Raw genomic sequence first — 26,952 nt, forward strand, 5'->3', positions numbered from 1 at the left:
ATTAGACAGATCATGAAAGTAAGACACAGTAACCGATGAAATAAAAGACAGAGTTGCTCTGATTTGGCAATGTACAAAGAATGTTCAATAAAAGACTTTTCAAACAAATAATCGAATGGAAACCAAGTGGAAGGAACACGCGTAGGACCTCTACGAAGTTGGAGAAGCGGATTAGACCAAAATTTTAGAGATCGAGGCACAGAAGAAGATACCTGGAGTGTTAGAGATGGCTGGAGGTCGAAAAACATAAAAGGTTTTATTTAAACCGATGTGTATACATAATTGAAGACTTTTTCACACTTAAAAAAATCGATCAAAAATGCTTAATAAATTGTTCTATGGTCACTATTTTAGTTTAATATGTAAATTTTAAAACACCCTATACGGAAAATAAAATAATTTTGAGGTTGCTTTAGCATTATCAGTCACTGTCTATTTTGTTCATATAATATATACATCGGTCATGTTTAAACAAATTCCTTATCTCTATTTCAGTAATTTTCTATTTATTTACGTATCTTATCGGGTTGGAATAGCTTTTTTACCTATACGAAGCATAGTACCTCATTCCGGTACAGCTATTGCAATTATTTAGGTTCCGTCAAGGGAACTATTTATAAACGTGTGTACGTTGATTGTTCAGTCAGTGACATATACTAACCATTTGTTTGTGATCATCTTTTATGCAAAATTAATCTGCGAACATTTTTATACAAGTGTTTAAAAATGTAATATATATAATCTGTCGTCCAAAGATATCTGACTGGAAAAAATATTTAACAACCAAACACGATAAAATATGAGTCTCAACAATTATTTATGAAGAAATTGAACGTGGGCAACTGTTTGGATTTGGTTATGTACAAAGAAGTAATGACAGACGCCTTCCTAAGCAAATGTTAAATTGGTATCATTCGAAAGAACAACAAAGATCAACAAAGACATAGTCAAAAGGCGTTCAAAATTCAATATTGGAGAAGAATCTTCAGGTTGGAGATTGGAATGACGGTAGAGAATGGACTCTAGGAACCGGAAGGCGTAAGACGCTATGAAAACCGAATAAAAACATTAAAATATAACCGTTTATAAGTGTGATTTTCATTATTTATGGAACTAGATTGATATTCAACTTCACACGTTTTGCTGAAATATCAACATCTTAAGAATAATAATACTTTTAAACTTTGTTCTTAAATCTTTTTTGAGACTGAAGTCCCCGGTTCTTTCCCTAATCAAATCGTTTCTGATCGTGTCTCTTCTAGTCTTACTCAACATCCATTGTAACATTTTCATTTCAACTACTACCATCTTCTTTTACTGAATCTTCTTTACTGGCCACACTTCATCACCGTACACCAACGCAGGTCTCATCACACTCTTATATATATTTTCTTTCAGCCTTTCCCCGACTTTTTGATCACAAAGTACCCCACTGATTTGCTTTCAGTTACAAAAACCAGCCTGTATAATGTGGCAATTTCTCGATCTTTTTCCGGTATGTAATAGCCAAGGTATTTAAATCATCGTACTCGTCCTAGTTTTTCTCCAAGCAATTCTATGTTTCCGACCATTCCTCTTCCTCCCAACCACATCGCTTTGCTTTTCTCTTTGCTACCTTGTATATCCATATGTAATCCATATATTTCCCTCTTTTAGATCTGTCATACTTCATTCTAGCCTCTTTCTACCCTCTAACCTTCTGTTGCACTTGATAGGTCCACCACCAAGTATCTCTTTAACAAATGTTTTTCCACTTCTTCATTCACTTCTTTTTCCACTCTTACCACAACTGTTGGTACTATTGGCGCCCCACCAGTTATTTCCTTATCTTTTCCCTCAAGCTCTTCCATCACTCTACCCTAAAGACTATTGCCAAATCCTGATCCATTAACTTCTACCACTTTACTTTCTGGTGTCCTACTTGCTTTTCTTTCCACCTCACCTTTATCTCCGTATCCACTATCACCGGTTAGTGTTAACTAGCTACAGACTTATCCTTTATAATTTACAGTTGGTCCTTCTACACATCACAAAATCGATCTAACTCACCCTTCCCCCTCTACTATAGGTAACATACGGGCCATTAGTCTTTATAAAGAACGTATTAACGACATCTAAATCACATGCCACTGCAAAGTCAATCACACTATTTCCTTTATCATTTTTTATTCTCATCCCCAAACTTCCGTGAACTCTTTCTATTCCTGCTCTTTCTGTACCAATATGTCCATTCAAATCACCTCAAATAAAACAGTTTTCGTCTACAGGAATCTCGAGCATATCGCAATAATGCTCGAGATTCCTGTATGTACCTATTCCCAATTTTTCATTATGTACCTCCAAATTATTCTCGAATTTCAAACAAAAAGATTTCTTGGCAACATAAAGAAGAAAGTAGTCTGGGACTTACAATGAATATAAAAGAATCAACAGAAGAAACGGTTAAACAACGTCTAAATTTTCTTCAACATTGCCTCTTCATTCATGACAGTTATTTTGATGGGTTCTGTTGTTTTTGCGTGAACTTTAATTCCGTTTTGTTTCTTAGGATATTTTTTTATCGTATATATTTCTTATGTATATACATCTATGGAATGAAGCCTAGTAGGCAGAAGAAAGAGGATCAACCAGTAGATGATAAAGTAGAAACTGAAAATAATATTAACTTATAAAAAAAACAAAGATTATTTTCAAAAATGTTAGCTGCGAATTTTGACATATTTTGCTTAAATTAATGTCACCTTTGTCTTTTAAAGTTTCAGTCATGAATAGGTTTATTTTTTTATTCAAAGCACATGGAATCTATTTATACATGTTCAATCAGTTCATATAACTTCCTATGTTCAAACAGAAAATAAAAGTGATTGAAATATGCCGGAATTTTCTCCTTATTCCATTGTAGCACGTCACAAAAATAACACGTTTTAAGAGGCACTCAATTCGATTAAATGCAAACATTACCGTGAAATTTTTGATAAATAATTAATGATGTTTTCATTGCTCAAGTCAAACTGACAGAATTACCAACCGATCGAAATAATTACTTACATAATAAGAGAACTTGGTGGTATAAACAGAGTAGATTTAACAAATTGAAAGGGAGGGACATTTTGATGTACGTACGTTTTTGAAAGAGATATTTGTTTCAAAATACAAGTTCACTTATTCTATTTCTTAATGGATTTTCTTTTCTTAATGGCCTTTCCCATCTGTCTGAAACCAAACAGTTTGCCTAATTGTTCTATTTTTTTTTAATTCTTGAGTGTAAGATTTTTAGTCAAATTTTCAATACATTAAACCGATGACGTGATGATTACTCCATTGTTTAGCTTTGATGGCTTTCGGTATCTCTAGAAATGTTGAAAGTAGCTAGTCTCTTGGTATATGGGCTATTTGTATATTTTATTGTAAAACTAAATATTTACCTTTATCGTCAAGTAATTTGATTGTCATACTGGGTTTTTGATTTGATCAAGTTACTTTTATGGTTTTTCCTACTTTTGTAGCTCATCTAATTTGAGCTTCTGTTTTTTCGTCTTAAACATCTTCCAGCTGTCTAGTTTGTGTTCGTTTATAATAATGCTTTTTTGTTTACCAAATAGTTGATTGTTGATAACAGTTGTCCATAAAATTTTCCTACACATGGCAAAATGGTTAAAAATATATAGTCCAGATCTCTGCCGCAGATTTGGGGTTTTTCCGAGGTCCATAAGCTGATAGTACTTATGTGGTAGAACCAATTGATACCAGAGGACTGACTAAAGGGAATAATATTCCCGTTGCATAAAAGAGTGATCAAGTTTTTCTGCAAAGCGTTATAGATATGGTGCTGTTATTTCTGTTACTAAATAAAAAACGATAATATTTTTTACTAAAATATAAAAAAATAAATATCTTCCAATAAAATCGTCCCAGGATTGCACCACAAAAATATTGACCATACCACTTTAAAAATCTATTTATCTTGTCTTAATTTACAATTCACCTATTTTTATAGATTTCAATTTACCTATAATTTTTTAATAACCTGTATTTTAAAATCCATATTTTAAATATTATTATTTATACAAAATAAAACTAGTAAAAACCGGACAACCAGAGCCCAGGACAAATTAATTTAACAACTCACAATTTGGTTGCATACCAGATCTGGCATTTGTTGAATAGGGGAGAATGCACAGCAGCTGTCTGCTTTCCTTTGTATGCGACAAGGCTAGCGCAAGAGGGATTCTACTGTTTTTTTAATTCTTTTTTCTACCCGGTGGCACTAGCTGAACCCTATTGCATATGATTATTTTAAATATAGTCACAAGCAGCAGTGGCTTTTAAAAGCTAGCTCAATAAAAGAAAATACATTTATAGGAATACTTGAAAGGGGTCAGAGGTCACGAATACACAGTAATTCACCTAAACTTTATTTGGTATTAAGGGAAAGTTACCGTATCTGTTTAAACATAAAATTTAAGAAAGCTATATGAAACTATTAAATTAAAACACGTAAGGAATGTTTATTTTGATGTTACGATTTCCATTTCGGAAGTCATGGAAATTCGACAAGAAAACAGCTTTAGAACAATATAACTATTACTATTTAAATGGGAATAAGCCACAATTAAAGGTTAAAGTACGTTTATTGACGTTTCAATTTCCACTTCGGAAATTGTTCTCAAAATAAACGTACTTTAACCTTTAATTTTGGCTTATTCCCATTTAAATAGTAATTACTTTAAAATGTCACAAGAAAATAGCTTCAGAACAATATCAAAAAGGATACCAACAATAAATGATGATATACTCCAAAAACATAAATGAAAATGATAAAAAACAAGAAGTGAGTGGCACTACTTTTAGATCGAGAAGGAAAAAAGCTTTATTGACATAGGAAGTACAATAGAGAAGAATTATTTAGGCTAGACCTAAAACTAGAGATTGACATATAATATTCTTGCACGTTTATATTCGTAAAGATGAAAAAAAAGCCTCTTTACAATAACGTTTGAATTTCTCTTGTATAAAAGATATCAAAACCGCTGTTATGAAACCCCTTACGCCATTGTTTTCTATCATTCTACGCCATATTTCTCCTTCTGATGAACTCTCCTTCTTCTTCTTTGTGAGCCAAATATTAGAAATTTGGTTAAGTAATCTTTCGTGCGGTATTCCACTCATATGGCCGTACCAGTACAGTTTTTTCGGTTCGCTTCTGTTTACTAACTTATTTTCTATACCCATTCTATTCCAAATTTCTTTATTTGTGACACTATATAACAATGTAACTTGGAAACATCTCCTATAACCTCTTTCTACCGCATTAATGTTTCTTTTATGCTCTTCTAATTAGATTAGATTAAGAGAGGTGGTCTTTCAGCATATTCCACTGCGACCTTTTCAGATCTATTGTGTTCCTTTTAGTCCTAGATAACATTCTCTAGCCTGACCCTTTTTATAAATTCTATTTTGACAAACTTCTATACTAGGGACTGTAACTTTCTTGTTCTAGCTTTACATCTACCTACTTTATTTTGTATATCTGCATTATCCTTTCCATTTATTCATTTAACCTTCATTTAACTGAAATCCTAGGTATCGATAACATTGTGTTCTTTTAATGTTCCCTGCTTCAGTTTTTATATCATTTACGTCATGTTTTCCTATTGTGAGATACTCAGTTTTCTTAGCATTAATTTCCTGACTAAATTCGTTAAGTAATTTTCCTTTCACCGAGTGATTACCGAGTGATACCCTGATGAAGGGCAGCAGCGATCATCAGTACCAGCTCAAGGCGCAAAGGAAATGATCCTGGATCGGCTTAAAACTGGACTACCACAAGCATGACTGGAGCAGTTTGAATGGTTGTGGTACTGCGATGGGGAAGGCAACGGAAAACCACCCCATAAGAATTTCCTAGAATAGTTATCATGGCAATACACTACGATAACAAAAACATTACTGATCATGGTGATCGGATCCCAAGACCCGGCAGGGGAGGATGCACACAAACAAATAGTAGGGCCTCCCTGGTCGTCAGCCAGCGAAATCCCTACGGCCTAAAAAAGGAAGCAAGTCCTCAACACCTAAGGATTGGAACTTGGAATGTACGAAGTATGTACGAGAGCGGCAAAACTCATAACATTGTAAAAGAGATGAAAAGATTAAAAATTGATATATTGGGAATTAGTGAAACACACTGGCAAAACTCTGGACAATGCGATATACTTGGATATAAAGTTTACTATGCTGGAAACGACACAACACATCACAGAAACGGCACCGCAATAATAGTTGCCCCACGTATTAATTCGGCAGTAAAATCTTTCACTCCCCATTCAGATAGAATAATGCTTTTACAAATTCAAGCAACACCGGTGAATATTAACATATTACAGGTATACGCGCCAACGGCAGATAAAGATGAGGTAACCAGCGAAGAATTCTATGAACAACTGGGAAGCCTGATGAAAATGACAAAAAAACATGAAGTAACAATAGTGATGGGAGATTTTAACGCAAAGGTTGGCAGAGGCAAGGTAAATGAGATCGTGGGTAACTTCGGCCTAGGAGAGAGAAACGATAGAGGTGATAGACTTATATGCTTCTGCCAGGAATATAACCTGCTATTAAGTAATACACTCTTCAAGCTCCCCAAACGTCGACTTTACACATGGAAATCCCCCGCTGACTCACCTGACAACATCATAAGGAATCAGATAGATTATATAGCAGTACCAACAAGATATAAAAACATGATAAAATCATCAAAAACGTACCCAGGTGCCGATGTTCCTACGGACCACAATCTGTTGGTATGCAGAATGGTCATGAGAGTAAAACGGCTCGAGAAAAGATCTAATTTAAACACAATTGATATTAAAAAACTCACTAACCCAAAAACCGAAATAAAAGTACGAGAACAACTAGGAAAGAAAATAAACGACATTAACGAGAACACGTCGGACATAATAGAGAGATGGGATAAATCGAGGGAAGCAATCCAAACAACATGCGCGACTCTATTAAAGCGTGACAGACGAAAGAAGAACGAATGGATGTCTGATGAGATAATGGATATGATGGATGAAAGACGTAAATTCAAGAATAAAAATGAAGAAAAATACCAGCAGATTCACAAAATCATAAGAACGAAAATTCGAGAAGCCAAAGAAAAATGGTTTTCCAACGAATGCAGGGAAATAGAACAATACGAACGAAAATACGACAGTTACAATATGCACAAAAAAATAAAATCAATGACAAACAAGAGGAAATTCAATAAGTCACCCAACAGCATAAAAGATGGCGATGGAAATCTTATCTCGGAGCCATCAGCGATCTTAGAAACATGGAAATCATACATAGAAAAATTATTTGCATCTGACAGGACTGATGATCACCTATATGGAGAAGGAGAAACAGGACCTTCAATCCTTAAATCGGAGATAGAAGATGCCATTGCAGCACTAAAAAACAATAAGTCAGCAGGTCCGGACAATGTACCCTGCGAAATATTAAAGATCCTATGTAAATCAGACAAACAGTTCCTTGATAATCTAGTTGAACTTTTTAACAACATATATAATAGCGGTAAAATCCCGGAGAACTGGCTGCAGTCAACATTTATTACAATCCCGAAGAAACCAAAGGCCCAGATCTGTGATGACTACCGGCTTATAAGCTTGATTAATCATGTCACTAAAGCGTTCACTAAGATCATTCATAGAAGAATATATGATAAATGTGAGTCAAATATTGATAGATCGCAGTTTGGCTTTCGGAAAGCACTTGGAACTAGAGAAGCAATTTTCGCTCTCCAGGTGCTTATACAGCGGTGTAGAGACGTTGATAAGGACGTGTATTTGTGCTTTGTGGATTTTAGAAAAGCATTTGACAATGTCAATCATGAACAATTGATAGATATTCTGCGAAAGACAGGTATTGACGACAAGGACATTCGAATTGTGGCAAACCTATACTGGGGTCAAACAGCAAGAGCAAAAATTGGCAACGAACTCACTAAAAGTGTGCAGATCAAAAGAGGTGTCCGTCAGGGTTGTATATTATCCCCACTCCTATTCAATATTTATTCCGAAGAAATATTTAATAAATGTATGGAAAATGCAAATGAGGGCATAAAAATAAACGGCGAGTTAACAAACAATATAAGATATGCCGACGACACGGTGATCCTTGCCAGTACCATAGACGAATTACAGCAGGTAATGGAAAAAGTTTATTCAGTTAGTGAGGAATACGGCCTGAGCCTCAACTTCAAGAAGACAAAGTGGATGCTGATAAGCAGGAAGCAACAGCCTGCTCGACAGTTACGGATAAGTAACATGCTAATTGACCATGTAGAATCTTATGTGTACCTTGGCACCAACGTAAATGCAAAATGGGAACAGGCCACAGAAATTAAGGCGAGAATAGAACGAGCTAGAGCAGCATTTAGCAATATGAAAAAGCTCCTCATAAGCAGGGATTTGTCTCTTCCCCTAAAACTACGTCTAGTTAAATGCTACATTTTTCCGATCTTACTGTATGGTGTGGAGGCCTGGACGCTGACGGAGACGCTCACGAGAAAACTAGAAGCATTCGAAATGTGGGTGTACCGACGCATTCTTCGTATATCCTGGACCGAACATGTCACCAACACAGAGGTAATCCAAAGAATCGGAAAGGAGAAAGAAATCGTGAATACAATTAAACAAAGAAAGCTTGAATATCTAGGCCACATATTGAGACACGATAAGTACCGTCTACTGCAATTGATTGTCCAGGGAAAAATAGACAGTAAGCGAGGGCCAGGCAGGAGAAGACACTCGTGGCTCCAAAATCTGAGGAAGTGGTTCGGGCTCACATCGGTCGAACTATTCAGAAGCGCCGCAAATAAGATCAGAATTGCCATGTTAATAGCCAACGTTCGCAACGGACAGGGCACTTGAAGAAGAAGAAGAATTTTCCTTTCACGTAGTTTGCATCGTCGTCATCTTCAGCAATGACAACCTGGTCGTCCGCCAATAAAAGTATGTAGGTTTGTGTGATCCCAATTCAAAAATCCCATTTCATTGTACACTGTTCAGTGCGGCATTGACATATATTTTGAAAAGAGTTGGTGACAAGCAGCAACCCTGTTTTAGCTCTTTATTTCTGATAACCTTTTTTGTGTTCTTATATAGCTAAAGTTGTCGTCAAGAATTTTGTAACAGCGTTTACATAAGTTAGTAAGATATTTTGCTGTTTTATGGCAAAGGCCACGCAATTATAGCGTGGTATAAGTGATTTAAAAGCTTACTTAAAATGGTAACTTAAAAACACATCAGCCATCATGAGAATAGTTTATGAAAGTTAAGTCAAATTAAAAATGATTTATATGCAGAAAAACTTTTAATTACAAAAACAAAACAGGAAAATATTTTAAAAACCTCACTTAACGAGCAACAATGGATGTAACACTATAAGAATAATTGGTATAATTTCTGGTAGCACAATAATTCCTTAAACTTTTATGAGATATATCACTAATCAATCATCTGAGCTGAATGAATGAACGTCTCTATTAACCACTAACAATAAATGTAGAATCCCATTTCTATTGTATTCAGACCTTTTACATTGCAGCTTTGGATTCCTCATAAAAAAATAAGCAACTTTGATTTAAAACATTCCATTTCGAATTTTTGATAAATGGCGGTATAATCGAAAAAAAGATTTATCCATGGGAATTGGAAACACCATTTTAGTTTCAGATTCTACGTGAAAAAGTAAACAAGTTTCAGTATCATCACTTAATATTTTCTGAATTTTTTTCGGTTCGCGATAGATGACGTTGTAATTGCAGACAAAATGTATAGATCAGAAGTTTGCAGAAAGTTTTTGCAGAATCCAAATATGCAAAAAAATTTGGGGTTCCCATTTAAGATTTCAAAGTTATTCCCAAACCTATCCCCAGGAGGTAGATTATTGAAAATTTGAAACTCGTGCTGTTCAGTTTCTTTATCCGATGTAAATTTCGCGAAATATTCGAATTTCCCGTTTCTTTTGGCACACCCGGTACTATATGTGAATTATCAATATAAATGAAGCAGATAAAATAAATTAGAAGAATTTTTTGTATTGCTAAGGAACAACAGAAAACAATTCGTTTAATTTGTATTTTGAGACCGATTTTTGAAGTACAACCTTAAATATATTTTAAACTGAAATTGTGGTTCTTTCTCGTTAAAGATAGTAAATAATATTAAAATTCCACAAGAAAATCCTGCCGTTTCAGAACAATATTTAGTACATTTAGGGAATATAAGTATGAAGGCAAATTTTTTGTATCAGTCCCATCACTTAATATTGCTTGTAAGATATCTTGCAATTGCGTCCAGTAATTTATCCATTTTGCAAGTGCATTATATACATAATTAGATTAATAACCCTATCTCTTTCAATATCATATAAAATCTAATGATCTCTGTTTATTTAATGTTTCTCATTACTCGAACACTGATGCTTTAATGCAACCAAAATCTTTTGGAAGGAGACCAAAAATAATAAAATACGATTCGGATTATCTCTTGGCCTAATCAAACATAAAATAAAACATAACATTGGTAAGAAAAAAAAAATGGAACACACGTTTTTAAAAAATGAGAAAAAGTACAGTATCAACTGAAAATTAACCTGATACTAAATAAAAGAGGTGAACCAACTACAAACGTACCATCAGAGATTAATGGAATATAACTCTAACCACAATTACTAGTACGACAAAGGAAACACTAGTATAAATATCAGAAAAGGAAACGAGACGTGGTTTGAGAATACTAGCTTAATAATAAATAGTAAAAATGTAGCTAGACAGAAATTTTCATATGAAAATATATTATATTTTCGTCATTACTCAAAATTATATGAAAAACATATATGAAAAAACTTTGTTCTATAAGTAAAGACGTAATTTATTTTGCCGTAAGGACTCTATTATAAAATAATGCCTCAGGTATATTATCATCTATTAGTTTTGGTTTGGTGGAAATTTCAAGTTACCTTTGTAACTGGATTATCAATCGAATAAATGCCAATCGGCTTATCGTATGTAAATCATACAAAACTGGCTAATTATTTGTACTCTAAAATTGAGGGATTGCAGTTAAATACGGTCATTAAAAATGTATACCCCAATATTATATCAATAGGCTAGAAGCTTATGGAAATCTGAATATTTACATTAGGTACTAAAACGACCTCACTTTTATGTAATTAACTTTTGAAATAAACTTTTTACTATGAACTGTACAATTTGTATAATATGTATTGTAGAGAGGAAAAGCACATTGCCATAAAACTAGCACCTATCAGTACGTAGATCTACTTAATAGCTTACCAAAATATGAAATAAAAATGTGACTGAAAAACAAAATAAACATGTAAGCTATCTTGGTTTCATAAGCTATCCATGACAATTCATTTGCATAGATAGCTTATAACAGGCTCTCATTTCATTAAATATATCGACCAAAATGTTAGAACAAAAGTAGATCATAGATTTACTATTGTACTAAACAAAATAAAATTGAAAAACAACGAAATCACATAATGCTAACGCTGGTCTTTTAGGTCCACAACTTGCCAACTTGTTCACGGCAGGAAGATCATGCATAGAGCACATATACACACTGGAACAACTGTTGGAAAAGAAAAAAGCTAAAAATAGAGATATACACTTGGCATTTGTGGACCTGAGAAAGGTGTATGGCTCTGTACCAAGGTCAGAACTATGGGAGGCAATGTACAAATTAGAAATACAGACGGAACTCATAGAAGCTACAAAAGCTCTGTATAAAGAAAATAAAGTGTCCATTAAAATGGGAACAAGAATCATAGGAGACTTCACCACAACAAAAGGGCTCCTGCAGGGTTGTTCCACATTCCAACCCTATTCAAAATATACTTAGAGAAAGCCTTGACTACATGGAAAAGAAAATGCGAAGGCATGGGAGTACCGGTACGGAACGAATACCTATATACGTTAAGTTTTGCAGACGATCAAGTAGTGATTGCACAAGACCAAGACGACCTCAGCTACATGATGAAGAAACTACAAGAAGAATATACCAAGGCTGGCCTAGATATTAACCTCGCGAAAACAGAGTACCTATCTACAAGTGAAGAAGACATAGAAGATCTACAGATTTATGACAACGTAACAATCAAAGGAAAGGATAAATTTAAATACCTGGGGTTTATAATCACGAAAAAGGCAACAACAGAGGAAGAAATTACACAAAGATTAGGACAAACAAGAACAGCAATCCGACAACTTAACTCAGTATGGTGGGATAGACACCTTAATATGAAGACAAAAACGCAGATTTATAAAATATTAGTGCGAAGTATTATGACATATGGGGCTGAAAATTGGATCATAAACAAGAAAAATAGCAGTAAGATAGTAGCAACAGAGATGAAATGCCTGCGAAGATGCTGCAGAGTAACAAGAATGGATAGGAGAAGTAATGACGAAATAAAGCAAAGAACATCAATAGAAACAGACATACTAACATATATAGAACAAAAAAGACTAAAGTGGTATGGACATGTAAGAAGAACTAGCGACAGCAGATGAATAAATGGAGCCCCATAGGAAGGAGGAAAAGAGGACGACCCCGAAAATCCTGGAGGAACGAAGTAGACGACGCCATGAGTAAGAGAGGACTAAACGATGGAGAATGGAACAACAGAGAGAGATGGAAACGGTTGAGCGAGGGAAGGCAGTGAATACTGTAGAATCCCTAAATATATATATATATAACTTGCCAATACCTTTCCATTCTCTTCGGCCTGTGGCCTTTACTCACCAGCGTTTCTATTTTAGGTTTTTCTCCAACAAATTGAGCCATCTTTTTTTATGATATCCTACTTTTCTTCACCTTTCAAATGTGTTTGCCTCAAATTCTTGTTCGTTTTTCTTTTCGAGCACCTCTTCTATTAAGTCAACCTTTTCTCATTATCAATTCCAGAGTTGAAGACAACAGATCCCCTTGTGTGTCCTTGTTCTGTTTCAAGAGCTGTAATATATATATATATATATATATATATATATATATATATATATATATATATATATATATGTATAGGTAGCAATCAGGTAGATTGTTCATTCTGCATTCGGCCAATATTCCTTTATATATTATGTATATAGATACTAAAGTAGGCAAAAAATGGCTAAAGCATGCAATGAAGAAAAAAAGGATGTTTGATAAAATGTTAATACTTTTTTTCTTCTTTTCTTTTTTGTGTATTTACACATTATCACTAAAATTATTTTACCATATCTCTCGTTTTCTATGAATTATTTACTCATCTTTTAAAAGGTTACTTGACAGCTGCCAAAAATATTGTATTCTATTTTTTTTTAGTTTTTTTCTATTTGTGTTTTAGATGACGCCATGACCCCATACTCTGTAGATTTATGGTGAACATTAGCTTGAGAGTTAGACATAATGTAAAATTATTGTGATATTTGCAACACGTGGATTGTAACTAAAGGACACAGTAAATGGGACTACTTCCGTGATTATTGTGTTCTTCGAACGAGAATCAGTCATATGTTAATAATGGCCAGGCCAGTGGCGGTGTAAATTTTTATTTTTATTATTATACTTAATTGTTAAACGTTAAAGGCCAGATTTATTAAAAAACTTACAAGTTTCTGAAATGTGGTGCCTGTGCCGAATGCTTCGAATAACATGGAAGGACAGAGTCAGAAATGAGGAAGTATTAAGAAGAGTGGGCCTCTTCACAACAAAACAGAAGTTTTAGAATTTGTATAATAAGTTCCAGTATGCTTCAGAAGATCCCAATGTTTTTATCAGATAAACTATTTTATATATTTTTCATTGAATATATTTATAGCGAATTTGTTGTCTATTTTTAGAAAATATCGGTAAGACAATATTAAAAGAATTAAACCTAGTTTTATGTAGCAGTAATTGCCATGTTTATGGTCTGGAGTTTGCAATCAAACAAATAAATCGAACCGACAGGGCTGAGAAAAACCATACAAAAAAGGCGACTGAAAGAAATAGTGAAGCTTCCATTTATTTACATATCTAGAAATCTGTATTTATATTATCAGGGTTATAGTAAATAAATAAACTCATGTTGACATTTACGTTTCTGTAATCGATTTGTGAGTGTTTTGAAAAAGCTAACAAAATTATCTCGCTGAAATATCCAAATTATATTGAAATAAATTAAAAAATCGATTTTAAAATTTTTAAACCATCGGCAAATTCACGTTATATATTTATATTATACTACATTCCAATGTTTTTGTATACAAAACACATTCAGATTAAAATGTTTCTCAAATATACAGAGTAGGAGAGCGAAGAACCGAACATACAAGATTAAGATTTCATGAAAAGATATACAGGCATACAGAGAGAATCTTTTATATCGACAACACCGCTACGGTATTGAATAAAGTGGGGAGGAACCAAGAATCGTTATTTATCAAATTCAAATAAGGTTATGTGCAAAAAATTACCGAGAAATGCAGTTTTTTCGAATTCAGGGTACCTATGTTTAGTGCGGAAATATAAATATGACCCTACTATTAGAAAAAAACGGAAAAAATAGGCGAAAAAGCGTTCTTTATTTACATGCAGTTTTGCTTAAAACACGGAAAAACATATTAAACAAATAGGGTTTTCGTATTTAGAGCATGTTCTGGTCTGAAAATGGTAAACTTGATCGCTTTATTAGAAATACGATAATCCCCAATTTACCACATTCTCATTCAATAGAGGATTTTTGAGTTTTGCTGTCTAGGAAAATCATGGAGGATGGGAAGCCCAAGATACATAACAATTAAGATGGCGAATTTACGAAAAACAGAGGAATTGATCTGAATTCCATCTAGGACCTCATGACAGACAATTGAAGAAATCTACGTCTGGTAAAGTAGAATGGCCACTCTACATAATTCCATAAAGTACTGAGTTATAATTTTATAATAACTAGTTAGTGTTTAAATAAATTTCTTGATTAAAAACACTCCGATAAATATTTTGTGCCATAACTTTTCATTTAAATTGTAAATCGTTGTTTCGGAGACACAGATAGGACAGCCCATTGTTGTAGCCCTTTGACTGTATTGATAGATTTTGTTTGATGTGAAACATGGGTCATTACACAGAAATCTGCCAATGCATTAGACGTGTAGTGAAATAGATGAGGATGCCAAAAACCTCCTAAAAACATGTTCATGAAACAGAACAGCAATTGATCGAGATCATCAAAGAAGCTTACTGAAGAAGCTCAAGGCCAGACATGGGATGTAATAAGTACTGTTAGATGAATGGATAGCCGAATAATACGATAATTTCCACCTTGTACTAACATAAACCATTTATTGAATTGTACTACATAAATAAATCTTATTAAAAGCAGAAAAACCTAGCAACAATAACCCAAACCAAACAATTAGGTGCCAAACAATTAAGATAAGATGTTTCCAATGGCTAAACCATTTAGAGTATGTTGCACAATTCAGATTAATATACAACAGAGAAGTAATAGCAATATTCAAGAAAAAAGAGTAGATCAAGAAGAAAGTGGCGAAAAAGAGTATTTTATGGAAAATGAAACAACACAAATAACTACAAACCAACAGTCAAAAGAAGGAAAAGATGAAAAAAAAAACATATAAACAAAAACAGAAACAGAAATAGAAATTCGTAGATAAATCTACATATTAGCTATTCTTATGAATAAATAGAATAAATAGAATGTAGAGGTAAACGAAAGCAAAGCAAAAAACATACAGATCCATCGAAAAAACTCAATTATAATAGTCCGTGCAACAAAAATAACGCAGGTTGGGATTTTAGCCTCTTGTGCAGACTAAAGTTTAAATACAATCTGTTGACAAATAAACTTTATATTGACAAAGATAATGACATAAGTGTAACGCACCGACGTTTATGGTTCACAAAATGACTGAAATGTCAACCATCGTTATTTAAGTGTAAAATCCTTAATCGACTTTAATCACGACTTTTCTCGATGGCTCTCTTATATTATATTTACGATATAAAATACATAAACTATGAAGAAGAGCCTTAAAACTTAAGAATCTATATACTTATCGAGTTATTGTCTGGGCAATAAAATAAACCTGTTTATATTACTCGAATATAAATTCCCTGCAGAAAAATTGTGGATTATTAAAAAAGATTAGTGCATATATATTTATGTATTACAGGGCAGTAAAACGATGAAAATATGGAAGAAGATAAAAATATAGTAATAAAGAACCAAACGTCGGTATTCATTGATCTTGAGAATGCGTGTGATAGGATAATAGAAATATGACAAATTTTATGTCAAAATCAAAATGCATCGAGACTAAGTGCTTGTCCTAACCTAACTTCTTTTGAGGTGATCAAATACCATCATGGTGTTTTTTTTGTGGTTAAATATGTTAGTAATGTTAATAGGAAACACTAAAATGGAATTATAGCAAAGACAAATATACGGAACAACAAAATATAGCATATAACAAAAGAAAAAATCGGTGTGAAGGTTTTTATGCTAGTTAGATAATACATAAACCATATACTGTGAACTCTCCCTTGAACGGACAGTAGTCGTTCCGCGTTAAAGTGTCCGTTTAAGGCAGGTGCCAGTTGAAGGGAAAAATAAATATGTAAACTTAAAATTTTTAAACCCACTCTAATTGACTTTTTGAATTCTTATTGAATAAAATTCTTAGTCCAGTCAAAACACAATCTAAAAACGTTTTTATCAGAGTAATGTTCCTGGTGTCAGCATTTTTTTCATTGACCAATACACGACATTAATTAAAGCTATCATTTTGCTTGCTTTGCTAAACAGTTCAAAATGAGAATTACATCGAACTTATAACCGATTTTTATCACTTAGTGCTAATAACGTAATCAGTTATATCAAATATCACTCGTTTTACCGCCATTGAAAAGTGGTGTATCTTCATTAAATGCAATTATAATAAAATGAATTAATTTGTCTACAAAAAAACTATAAAATAAACTAAAAGAAATAAATGAATTTTAATAATTTTTAATTATTATTGTATCTTTATATAAATAATAAACACTTATCAATAAAATTTAAATATTTCTTAAAAAATAATAATAAAATTCAATAACTTTTTTATAAACAAATTTAATTAACTTATTTTTAAGGTCTTTTCCAAGAGGTGAAAATAGCACAATTATTATCGTTTTGTTGAGCTACCCCAGTTTTAAAAAAATATAGGTTCTACTGGGATAGAAGTCAAGATATTGCAAATTTTGCCAGCCCAGAAAAAGACAGAAAAGAAAAAACCATGGTTGACCAACGGTATATTACAGATGATGGGCAGAAGAAGGGAATCCAAGCAAAAAGACTACGTTGCATATCAATTTCTAGACAAAGAGATAAAAAAGCTGTCAGAGAAGCTAAAAGTAGAAATCTGGAAGAACAGTGTGAAGAAATCGAGATATTGGAACGTAAACACGATTCCTTCAACTTCCACAAAAAGATAAAAGAAGCAGCAGCCATCTATAAATCAAAAAGACCGCGGACACTTAACAGACGCTCAAGGAAATCCAATAGTCGATATTGAAGAAACAAAAACAACATGGATTGGATGAACTATGTGACAACAACATTTGAAGACGATAGGAATGTCACCATCACACAAAATAAAAATGACGATACAGGACCACCTATCCTGGAAGCGGAAGTAGAAGCTGCTATAAACAACATTAAGGAGGAAAAAGCCGCAGGAGCAGACGAGTTCTACTCAGAATTTTTGAAAATTATGGATAAAGACGAAGTAAAAAGACTTACCTTGATCTTCAACAATTTATACCAAAGTGGAAAAATACCCCAACTTTTATAACAATCCCTAAAAAACCCAATGCCAAAAAATGAGAAAATTATCGAATAATAAGCCATCTCCTAAAAACTTTTTTAAAAATTATACATAAAAGAATATATAAAAAGTGTGAAGAACACATGACAAACACAAAATTCGGTTTCAGGGATGCACTGGGTACTCGAGAGACACTTTTTGCAATACAAGTTCTCTTTCAAAGATGTAGAGACGTGAATTGTGATATATATATGTGTTTTGTTGATTACCAGAAAGCGTTCGATAGAATAAAACATGACGAACTGATGAACATTTTAAATTCAATTGGTCTAGACAGCAGAGATCGCTGTATAATAAAAAATATCTATTACGAACAAACTGCAGAGTTGGGGATCAGTTAACAGACGACATAAAGATAAAAAGAGGTGTGCGACAGGGATGTATATTGTCCCCATTATTGTTCAATACATATTCAGAGCACATTATAAACCTAACGCTAACGGACATAGACGAGGGAATACTTATAAACGGAGAACGATTGAACAATATAAGATACGCTGATGATACTGTCATTTTTGCAGACAGTCTTGAAGGTCTGCAGACATTTGTCTTCAGGGTGGCAGAAGCAAGTAGCAGGGTTGGGCTTGATTTTAACATAAAAAAAACCAAATACATGGTTATAAGCAATAATAGGATACCACCTGGTCAATTACTAGTTAACCAACAACCTATAACACAATCTGGGTGCAAACTTAAATGAACAGTGCAACCAATCGACGGAAATTAAGATAAGGATCGAGAAGGCAAGATCAGCTTTCGTCAAAATGAAAAAAATCTTTAACAGCCACGATATAAAATTGGAAATAAAAGTTCGTTTACTAAAATGCTACGAATTCTCCGTTTTATATGGCGTGGAGTCATGGACCTTAACTGAAGCATCACTAAAGAGACTCGAAGCATTTGAGATGTGGTGCTATAGACGCATGTTGAGGAATTCCTGGATAGACAGAGTTACCAACGAAGAAGTACTAAATAGAATGGGTAAAGAGCGCGAACTAGTCGTAACCATAAAACGTCGCAAACTAGAATACCTGGCCATATAATGCGCAATGAACAATGATATGACCTACTTCGGACCATACTTCAAGGTAAAGTGCATGGGAAAAGAGGTCCAGGACGAAGAAGAATATCCTGGCTGCATAACCTGCGAAAATGGTTTAACTTAACCACTACCGGACTTTTCAGGGCAGCAGTCAACAAAGTCAGAATAGCCTTTTTACTTTTTCACTGTATATGCCACCTATAAGTTGGATCAGAACCATATCTTTTCAATTTTTAGCTCTTAATGTTAATAAACAATGAAAGTATGATTTTAAGAATTAAAAGCTATCATTTTAAGAATAAAATGCTGTCTTGGTTCCTATTGGTGATAGAAGGTTCTGTTTTTTTTGGAAAGATTGTTTGTTCACCAGCTTTTCATTGAACCTATACATAAGCCTGTAACATCAACAATAATAAAGTTATTATAAATGTTTATAAGCTAAAAAGTCAGCCCTTTTTCAAACTGTTTTTAATAAAAAATTTTCTTAAATGTTTTTTTTAATATACCCTAAAACTGAAATATTAGAAGAATTGTTTGCAAGTTACAAAATACCTATAGAGTCACTGTTTGAAGTAGCGTTGTTTAAATAATCGCTCTTAAGGATAAACAAATTGAATTATTTATAAACTATTTGCTCTATCTGGGTGATATTTAGCACACTTTAAAAATTCATTAATTGCCATAATTATAGCTATATTACATGTCGTTATGGAAAAAGTTATTAACATTTATAAATGACTGCAAAAATAATGGGTTTTAGCAATTATCTCGGTCAATTGTTTATGTATTTTACTTTGGATACTCTTAACTTTTTATGGTCTACAACTTTGATTTAAACCATTTTATTCTAAAATGTATCAGAAACGTTTTATTGGCAAAAAATATTTTTTTCACTTTTTAAGTTAAAACAAAAACAAAGCAAAACCAGCTGTAAGTCTTCACAGATTTCTTATCACGTACCCTATGGACTGTAGAACCTTTAAATATCTGTATAAGATTGTTACGTGAAATCAGTGATTTTTCACAGTTTTTCACATTAGAATTTTTTTTGAAAGCGTGCTTTTTAACCAGCTTATCATTGAGCCTACTTACAACCGTATGACATAAAAAATATCAAAGTTATTATAAATGTTTAGAAGTTAATAAGTAACCAAAAAAATTTTGTTGTATTTGTTATATCCTCTAAAAACCCTGCGCGGTTGATGTGGTTTTGTGTTTAAATAAAAAAAACCTTTTTTCAAACTGTTTTTTAATAACAAATAAAATATTGCAGTTTTTTAAATAAACCTCATAAATGATTCGATTGCGATTTATAAAGTGCCTCTACAGCGACTGTTTGGGCAAGCACAGTTGTATAAATAATAATCGCTCTGCGGGATAAACAAATTGAATAACTTTGAAATGTGGATACTTTAATAATTCATTTACTGCCACAATTTTAAATAGTTATTAAATGTGATTATGCAAAAAACAAAGTTATTAACATTTATAAATTACATAAAGTGTTTTTTATAATTATCTCGGTCAATTGTTTACGTATTTTATTTTAGCAACTCTTAACTTTTTATGATCTACAACTTTTATTTGAAACATTTTTCTCTAGAATGTATAATAAATTTTTTATTGGAAAAAACTGTGTTCCTCACTTTTTAAGATTGTTAAAAAAACAAAACAAAATCAGCTGTATGTCTTATGTACCTTTTAGAACCTTCAAATATCTGTATAAGATTTTTTCAGTTTTTTTTCTTTATTGACTGGGTATAATAAGAAATTGGATAGAAGAATTCGCATCAAAAATGCAGCAGACGGACTTTTGTGTCACAGATTCATATAGGGCAGTATATTACTCGGAAACAGATCTCTGGATATTCTCAGTTTTAAAACGACTGTCTTTGAGACAATTTTTTCGCTTTAACAGTTGTATAAGGCTTATAGAGAATATAAAGACATTCAAAATCGCAGTCAGGTTTATGTGAGTAGTAGGGTTTAATTTGATTTAATTTTATATACAATTAAATGCTATGTCTAATCAATAAATGCAACTCGCACCTATTGATTGATGCAACTGAATAAGTAATAATGTCAAAGTATTTTTAATAAAATGATCAAATGCCAAAACTACTTTCATAGGAGCCATTTCTGTGCCCAAAATATTTATATACGGTAGGCTTTTCAAGACGAACTACAATATTTTTATATCGACATGAAATGTGATCTTTTTCGTAAGACAAACCTTATCAAAGAATTATCCTACAGAACAAATATTTTATAAAAATAGAAAACATGTGTTTGTTTTAAATAAACAATCTTGTCCGAAGGTCACGCCTCAAAAAAATCTAAGGAAACTCAGTTGTATTCAGAAGAATTCAGAATAAATTTAAACCACAATGAAAACGGAATAGTTATGATTTTTTCGCGAAAAAGTATGTTTTTTTTTCAATAAAAGCCGAACAAAAGAAATTTTAACCAAAGCATTCTCATGTAGACTTCAACTACAAAATTAATATGTTTCTAGTTGGAAGAGAGAATGATAATTAAAATTTCTGGTAACAAATTTAAAAAATATGAAGGTACAACATAATTATACTTCGTTTGAAAATTAATGATAGCATAGTTTTTATGACACATAGTTTCAAAATTGTTTGAAATTTTCTTGGCTCAAATGTTAGAGTAATTTTTATAAACCAATAATCTGAGAACCTACAAAATGTGTTCAAGTAGGAAATATTATCATTAAGGAGCACGTCAGTTTCTTAGAAAGGATTCAAATTTCCAATCGACATAAAATTTCTTATTGTCAACTATTTCTGTTAGTTTAGGCCTTTAAACATAAGATGTACGCTTTCAATCAAAATAGCAAAACGTCAAATTTTACTATGTACGTGCTATTTGAAATTACTAATTTTTTCCTCGCACGATTACTTATTTTTTAAATAAAAAATCCATACAGATTTAAAAAATGTTACTTTTCTTGCAAAAGTTACATTTTTTTGAAAATCTGTTTATAAGTATTAATACTATCACAGTTCGTGCTTCAAAATTTAAATAATACAACCCATTGCTATTTCCAGAATTTCAAAAGTTGTTTTGAATAATATTAAATCAATAATTCTTCGTTAGTGTCGTTTTATTTAGTCTCAGAATTCTAATTAACTTTTTATAAAAAGAAAAGGCTACAGTAATAATCAGCTTTATTAAGTTAATAAACAATAAAATTAACATTTAAAATAACCTGCTTTCAATCTGTGGTTCACTTTGCTAAACTTTTGATTCATAGTCAAATTTGATTTTTTTTATTAAGCATTAAGTAATCGTTTGGGGAGAAAATAAATAAGGCATTGTAATTTTCTATTTGTCTAATTTATAAAATTCTTATTAAACTTTTTTAAAAACCGTATACAGGGCGAAATTTTTGCTATGAACAAAATGAACTAATTTTTTAAAGCTGGACCTGATTTTTTTCTAGTTTTAATAATTTAAAAGTATTATTTGACTATTTTAGTCAAAAATTCACAACTCACTCTGTATATTAATAAAAAATGGGAGATATCTATAATAATAAAAGTCCTATATAAAAGCTCTGAAACAGAAGGTTCATTACTTGCCATTCAGGATCAGGTTATACCAACCAAAAATTACCTGAAATATATTGTCAAAGACCCTCAGGTCCAAAGCGACAGATGCTGATATGGATGTCAAGTCCAAGAAACCATCCAACAGCTTACCGGAGGCTGCCAGGCATTTGCTGCAACTGAATATAAAGAACGGCATGACTCAGTAGGAAAGATCCTTCATCAAGAGATAAATTTTAAACTGGGACTTCTACAAACAAACCATCTCCCATATTATCAATACGTTCCTGAGAGTATGCTTGAGGAATGAAAACTATAAGCTATACTGGGATGGCAATGTACTCACAGACCAAACTGTAGCACAAAATAGACCAGATCTCGTGCTAATTAATAAACTAACGAGGCAAACAACACTAATCGATGTGGCAATACCTAACAACAATAATCTGCGTGTTAAGTACAAGGAAAAGATCGCCAAGTACAGAGATCTAAAAATACAAATAAGAAGACAATCCAGAGGATACCTATTATCCTTACCACTGAAGTCATTCCGAAGAACCTCCTAGAAAACATAAAAAAGCTGGGTCTAAATGAACATCTATATAAGATCATACAAAAAGCTGTGCTACTTTCGACGTCCAGTTGCGTGCGAACATTTTTGGGAGATACACCGACGTACCAAGTCACCTAAGTCTCGATAACATGAAAAGACTCCCACCAGAGCTAAATCCTTTTGATACCGTAGGTATCTGGGATGAGTGAACATTCCCCTTAGAGGAAGTGTGGCAAAATCTAAAAGTCCTATAAAGAGAAAACTGCCAGTAGTTGGCTGTATACAATGTTTAAAAAAACTTACAATGAAGTAAACACTTATAATGCTCGACTTGTCGATTTCAACTCCGAAAATCGTTTTCAAAAAAAAGAATTATTTTAAAAAATTCTGCACAAATGTATAACCCAATAAAATTGTTCAAAAAGTCATCGCTGCAACAGAGATAAAATGACTTTGAAGATGTTATCACATGGTAAGAATGGACAGAATAAGTAACTAGAAAATAAGACACAGCAAGAGAAAAACAATGTTAATATATATCTTTAAATCTTCTGATTGCGCTACAAAACCCTTTGGAGGCCTTAGCCTGCTTAACAACGTTCTTCCTTCTGTCCTGTCGGATACTTTCCTTCGCCACTGCCTAATGGTCACCAGTATCTTGCTCTGTAGAAATACAAGAACCGTCAAACGGTACTGAGGTCTCAATCTGCATACTCCTCAGTATATATATATAAAGGACAAGGAAAGGTAGGAATTTGTAACGATGAACCAACGACAATAGATGGATAAAAAATAAAAAGATGTAGCCCCACAGACAGAATGAAGGCAGATGGGCTTAGAAGAAGCTAGAAAAACGAAGTCATGTTAAATTAGGGTTGATAGTCGGAAAACAAACAGCAAAGAAACCCTAGATAACCAAAGAGATTCTAAAGTTAATGGATGGAAGAAGACAGTACATCTAGATTTATTGTATTTATAAGTTTTATTGACTACGAGAATAAAGATACCGCATCGTATATGGTATGGGCATGGACGTTAAAAATTGGTACAATACGAAAACTGGAAAGTTTTAAGATGTAGGTATTGCTCAACATGCTGAAGATTCCTTGGACGTACCACTTCACAAACGAACTATTTGTAAGGCAATGATCGAGAACTTTTAGGAATACTAAAAAGCAAGAACCTGCTTATCTCAAACTTGTTCTTTGGCAGGAGAGATATCACTAATTTCCTGCAGCTTCCAGATAATGAAACAAAATACCCACTAATAAGAAAGGCCCAAGACAGAAGGGGTTACTCGAAGAGGAAAAAGATAGATGGAAAAGCTTAAGTGAAGAAGTTATATCCTAGAATATTTATATAATTTTACATTAACAAGATCAAAAATGTTGTCTACTTGTGTATATAAATCGAAGATAAATACAAAGTCCTTAAATTACCTAGGATTTCATGGCCCAATAAGGAAAAAAAATTACTTCAACGACCTAATACTATAAATTAAAGCACAACATTGCTTAACAGAAAAGTAGAAAACTAGAATAATACTAATATTTTAATCAAAGTCATGTTTTTTTAAAATTTGTATCACTTTTTTTTAATAGAAAAAAATAAGGAATAGAAAAACCGAGAATGTAAAACATAATCGGTAAAAATAGATCAATTAATAAGAATAATAATAGGAATGAATCTTACAATGACAAACAAAATCGCAAAAATGTTGCCAAAATATTATGTAGATTGAAAACACAGTGAGGACGGTAAATGTTAAATAGTATTGGAAGTGCTAATAAGCTAATTAGCAAAAGTTGAAGAAGAGGAAGACAAAAGAACACGTTAAAAAAAAGTGGGTTTCTAAAAATTTGAAAAAAGAGTCACCTAAAAATTATAAACAGAAATGCCTCCTTCGGAGACAAGTAAAATAGAAAATATAGACTGAAAATGATGCGTACGAACGAAAGTTAACCAAGCAAGTAAATAATTTATTGGAAAATATATAATATAAATCAAAATTGGAAATACTTTATGGAGCTTTTTAAACTTATATTTTTAAAACGATTTCCGAGCTGGTTCGGTAACAAGTTAAGCGAAAAACATCTTTCGACATCGACAATATAGGCCATATAGCGCGAGAATACAAAAAGAAAGGTCCGTTTTGAAATTATCATGGGATAAATACCGCTATGACAGATGTAAGCTAACAAAGGACAAAAGCCATCACCAAATTTTATGTACCATTTGCTGTACAATTTATAATATTTACTTATAACTGACAAGAAATTCTAACCTACAATAATATAAGAAATCATTTTAATATTAAATTTCATCTGAAAAACTTGTCAATACGGTATATAATTCGGAAAATTAACAAATTAGTTACTAAAAATTATATAAAACTGAAAAAAAAAGATCTAAAAAATTCAAAACTAATAAAGTAAGGTTAAAAACTTACAAATCCATATCCTCTACTTTTTCCAGTTTGTCTATCAGTAATAACCACAGCCTCTTCGATGTCCCCATAAACAGCAAAATGATCTCTAAGTGATTTATCGCTGGTGTGATAGGGTAGTCCTCCAACGAAAAGTTTGGTCCACGTCGTGTCTTTATTTTGAACACCGTTGCCGTTAAGGGTGCCAGTGGCTCCTAGTACCCCAAGGCCTCCTAGGCCCCCGACCAGGCCGTCAGTCTCCGTGGAGGCTGTTATTCCTGTACTTGGCATTAACATCTTGGGAGTTTGTTCTTCAGAGGGATCTGACAGAGTAACGCGCGGCTCCTCGGCAACACGCGCGGAGTTGTGGATATCAGGCCTCGACGTCGGTCTGGTGGGTCTTGTCAAGGGGTTGAAAATGTTGTTTATGTATTCCTTGGTGAAGGTGCTCTTACGATCTCGCATATGTAAGCCGGTGTGGACATAAAAAATCGCCGACACGTGGTGTTTCCTGCACACGAACTAAAACCACTCTACTACTAATTTTAGATTTGCTGTTGCGGCGACAGAATAGAACCGAAGTAAAGCACAAGGGATAGGGATAGAACATCAAACTTCGCGCGCGCTAGCCGAATGAACTACCGTATGTGGACTGTGACTGTAGCGTTCAACGCCTCGCTACTGTATGCGACTGTCACTAAAGCTTGGCTTAGTACGTAATGCGCCCCCTGGATTGAGTTATTCGGGGGATTTTTTTCATTCGGACGTTTTCGTTGTACTTGGGGTCTATCATTTCTAATTCGCCGCGATTGCAAAAAATCATATACGAGGCGGCACAAAAATACAATTAGGATAATAATTTTTTTTCCATCAAAATTAAATATTTATACCGTGATGGACACGATATCAGACAGATATTTATATCAGACCGATATAAATTAGCCATATTAGTGTGCAAAATCCTTAAAATAAACGTCCACTACTATACATAGGCGTCCTTATTTTATTTCCAACCTCCTCCAATTGACCGAATTTAAAAAGTAGGTAGTTTAATTTTTTCAAGTAAATGTGATTTTTAATTTTGTTATATCAGACACAAAAGCTGATTAAATTTTTTTTCTTAAAAATTTGGTTTCTCTATTCTCCTTTATTACTTCAATAGAATATTTTGTAGTTTAACCTAATGTTTCAGCTTTATACCAATATTTATTGGTTTTATTCATCTCTGCAGGTGTTTTTTTTTTAATATATCTTGTCAACCGATATTATCATATCGACTCTTACTAATCTGTGGCTACTATTGGTAATAAAATGGTTGAATGGCTAGTTCTTTAAAAAGTCCTTTTTTTATGAAAAATCAATTTCGTTTTTTGCTCTTTGCCTGGGCTTTCCAACGTACCTACATATTTT

General features: G+C 32.9%; 1 protein-coding gene across 2 annotated transcripts in view; it reads right to left on the minus strand.

Moving 5' to 3' along the window:
- Positions 1 to 26,245, minus strand: part of LOC140452562 (RNA-binding protein 24-like) — a 117,014-nt gene extending 90,769 nt beyond the window's left edge. For both annotated transcript variants that reach the window (XM_072546892.1, XM_072546891.1), the window contains exon 1: positions 25,567 to 26,245. In XM_072546892.1, the coding sequence (XP_072402993.1) occupies positions 25,567 to 26,007 (441 nt within the window). In that variant the 5' untranslated portion in view covers positions 26,008 to 26,245. The remainder of the gene's footprint in view (positions 1 to 25,566) is intronic.
- Positions 26,246 to 26,952: the final 707 nt, after the last annotated feature.

The sequence above is a fragment of the Diabrotica undecimpunctata genome, chromosome 10 (assembly GCF_040954645.1).
Source record: "Diabrotica undecimpunctata isolate CICGRU chromosome 10, icDiaUnde3, whole genome shotgun sequence".
Lineage (NCBI taxonomy): Eukaryota > Metazoa > Arthropoda > Insecta > Coleoptera > Chrysomelidae > Diabrotica > Diabrotica undecimpunctata.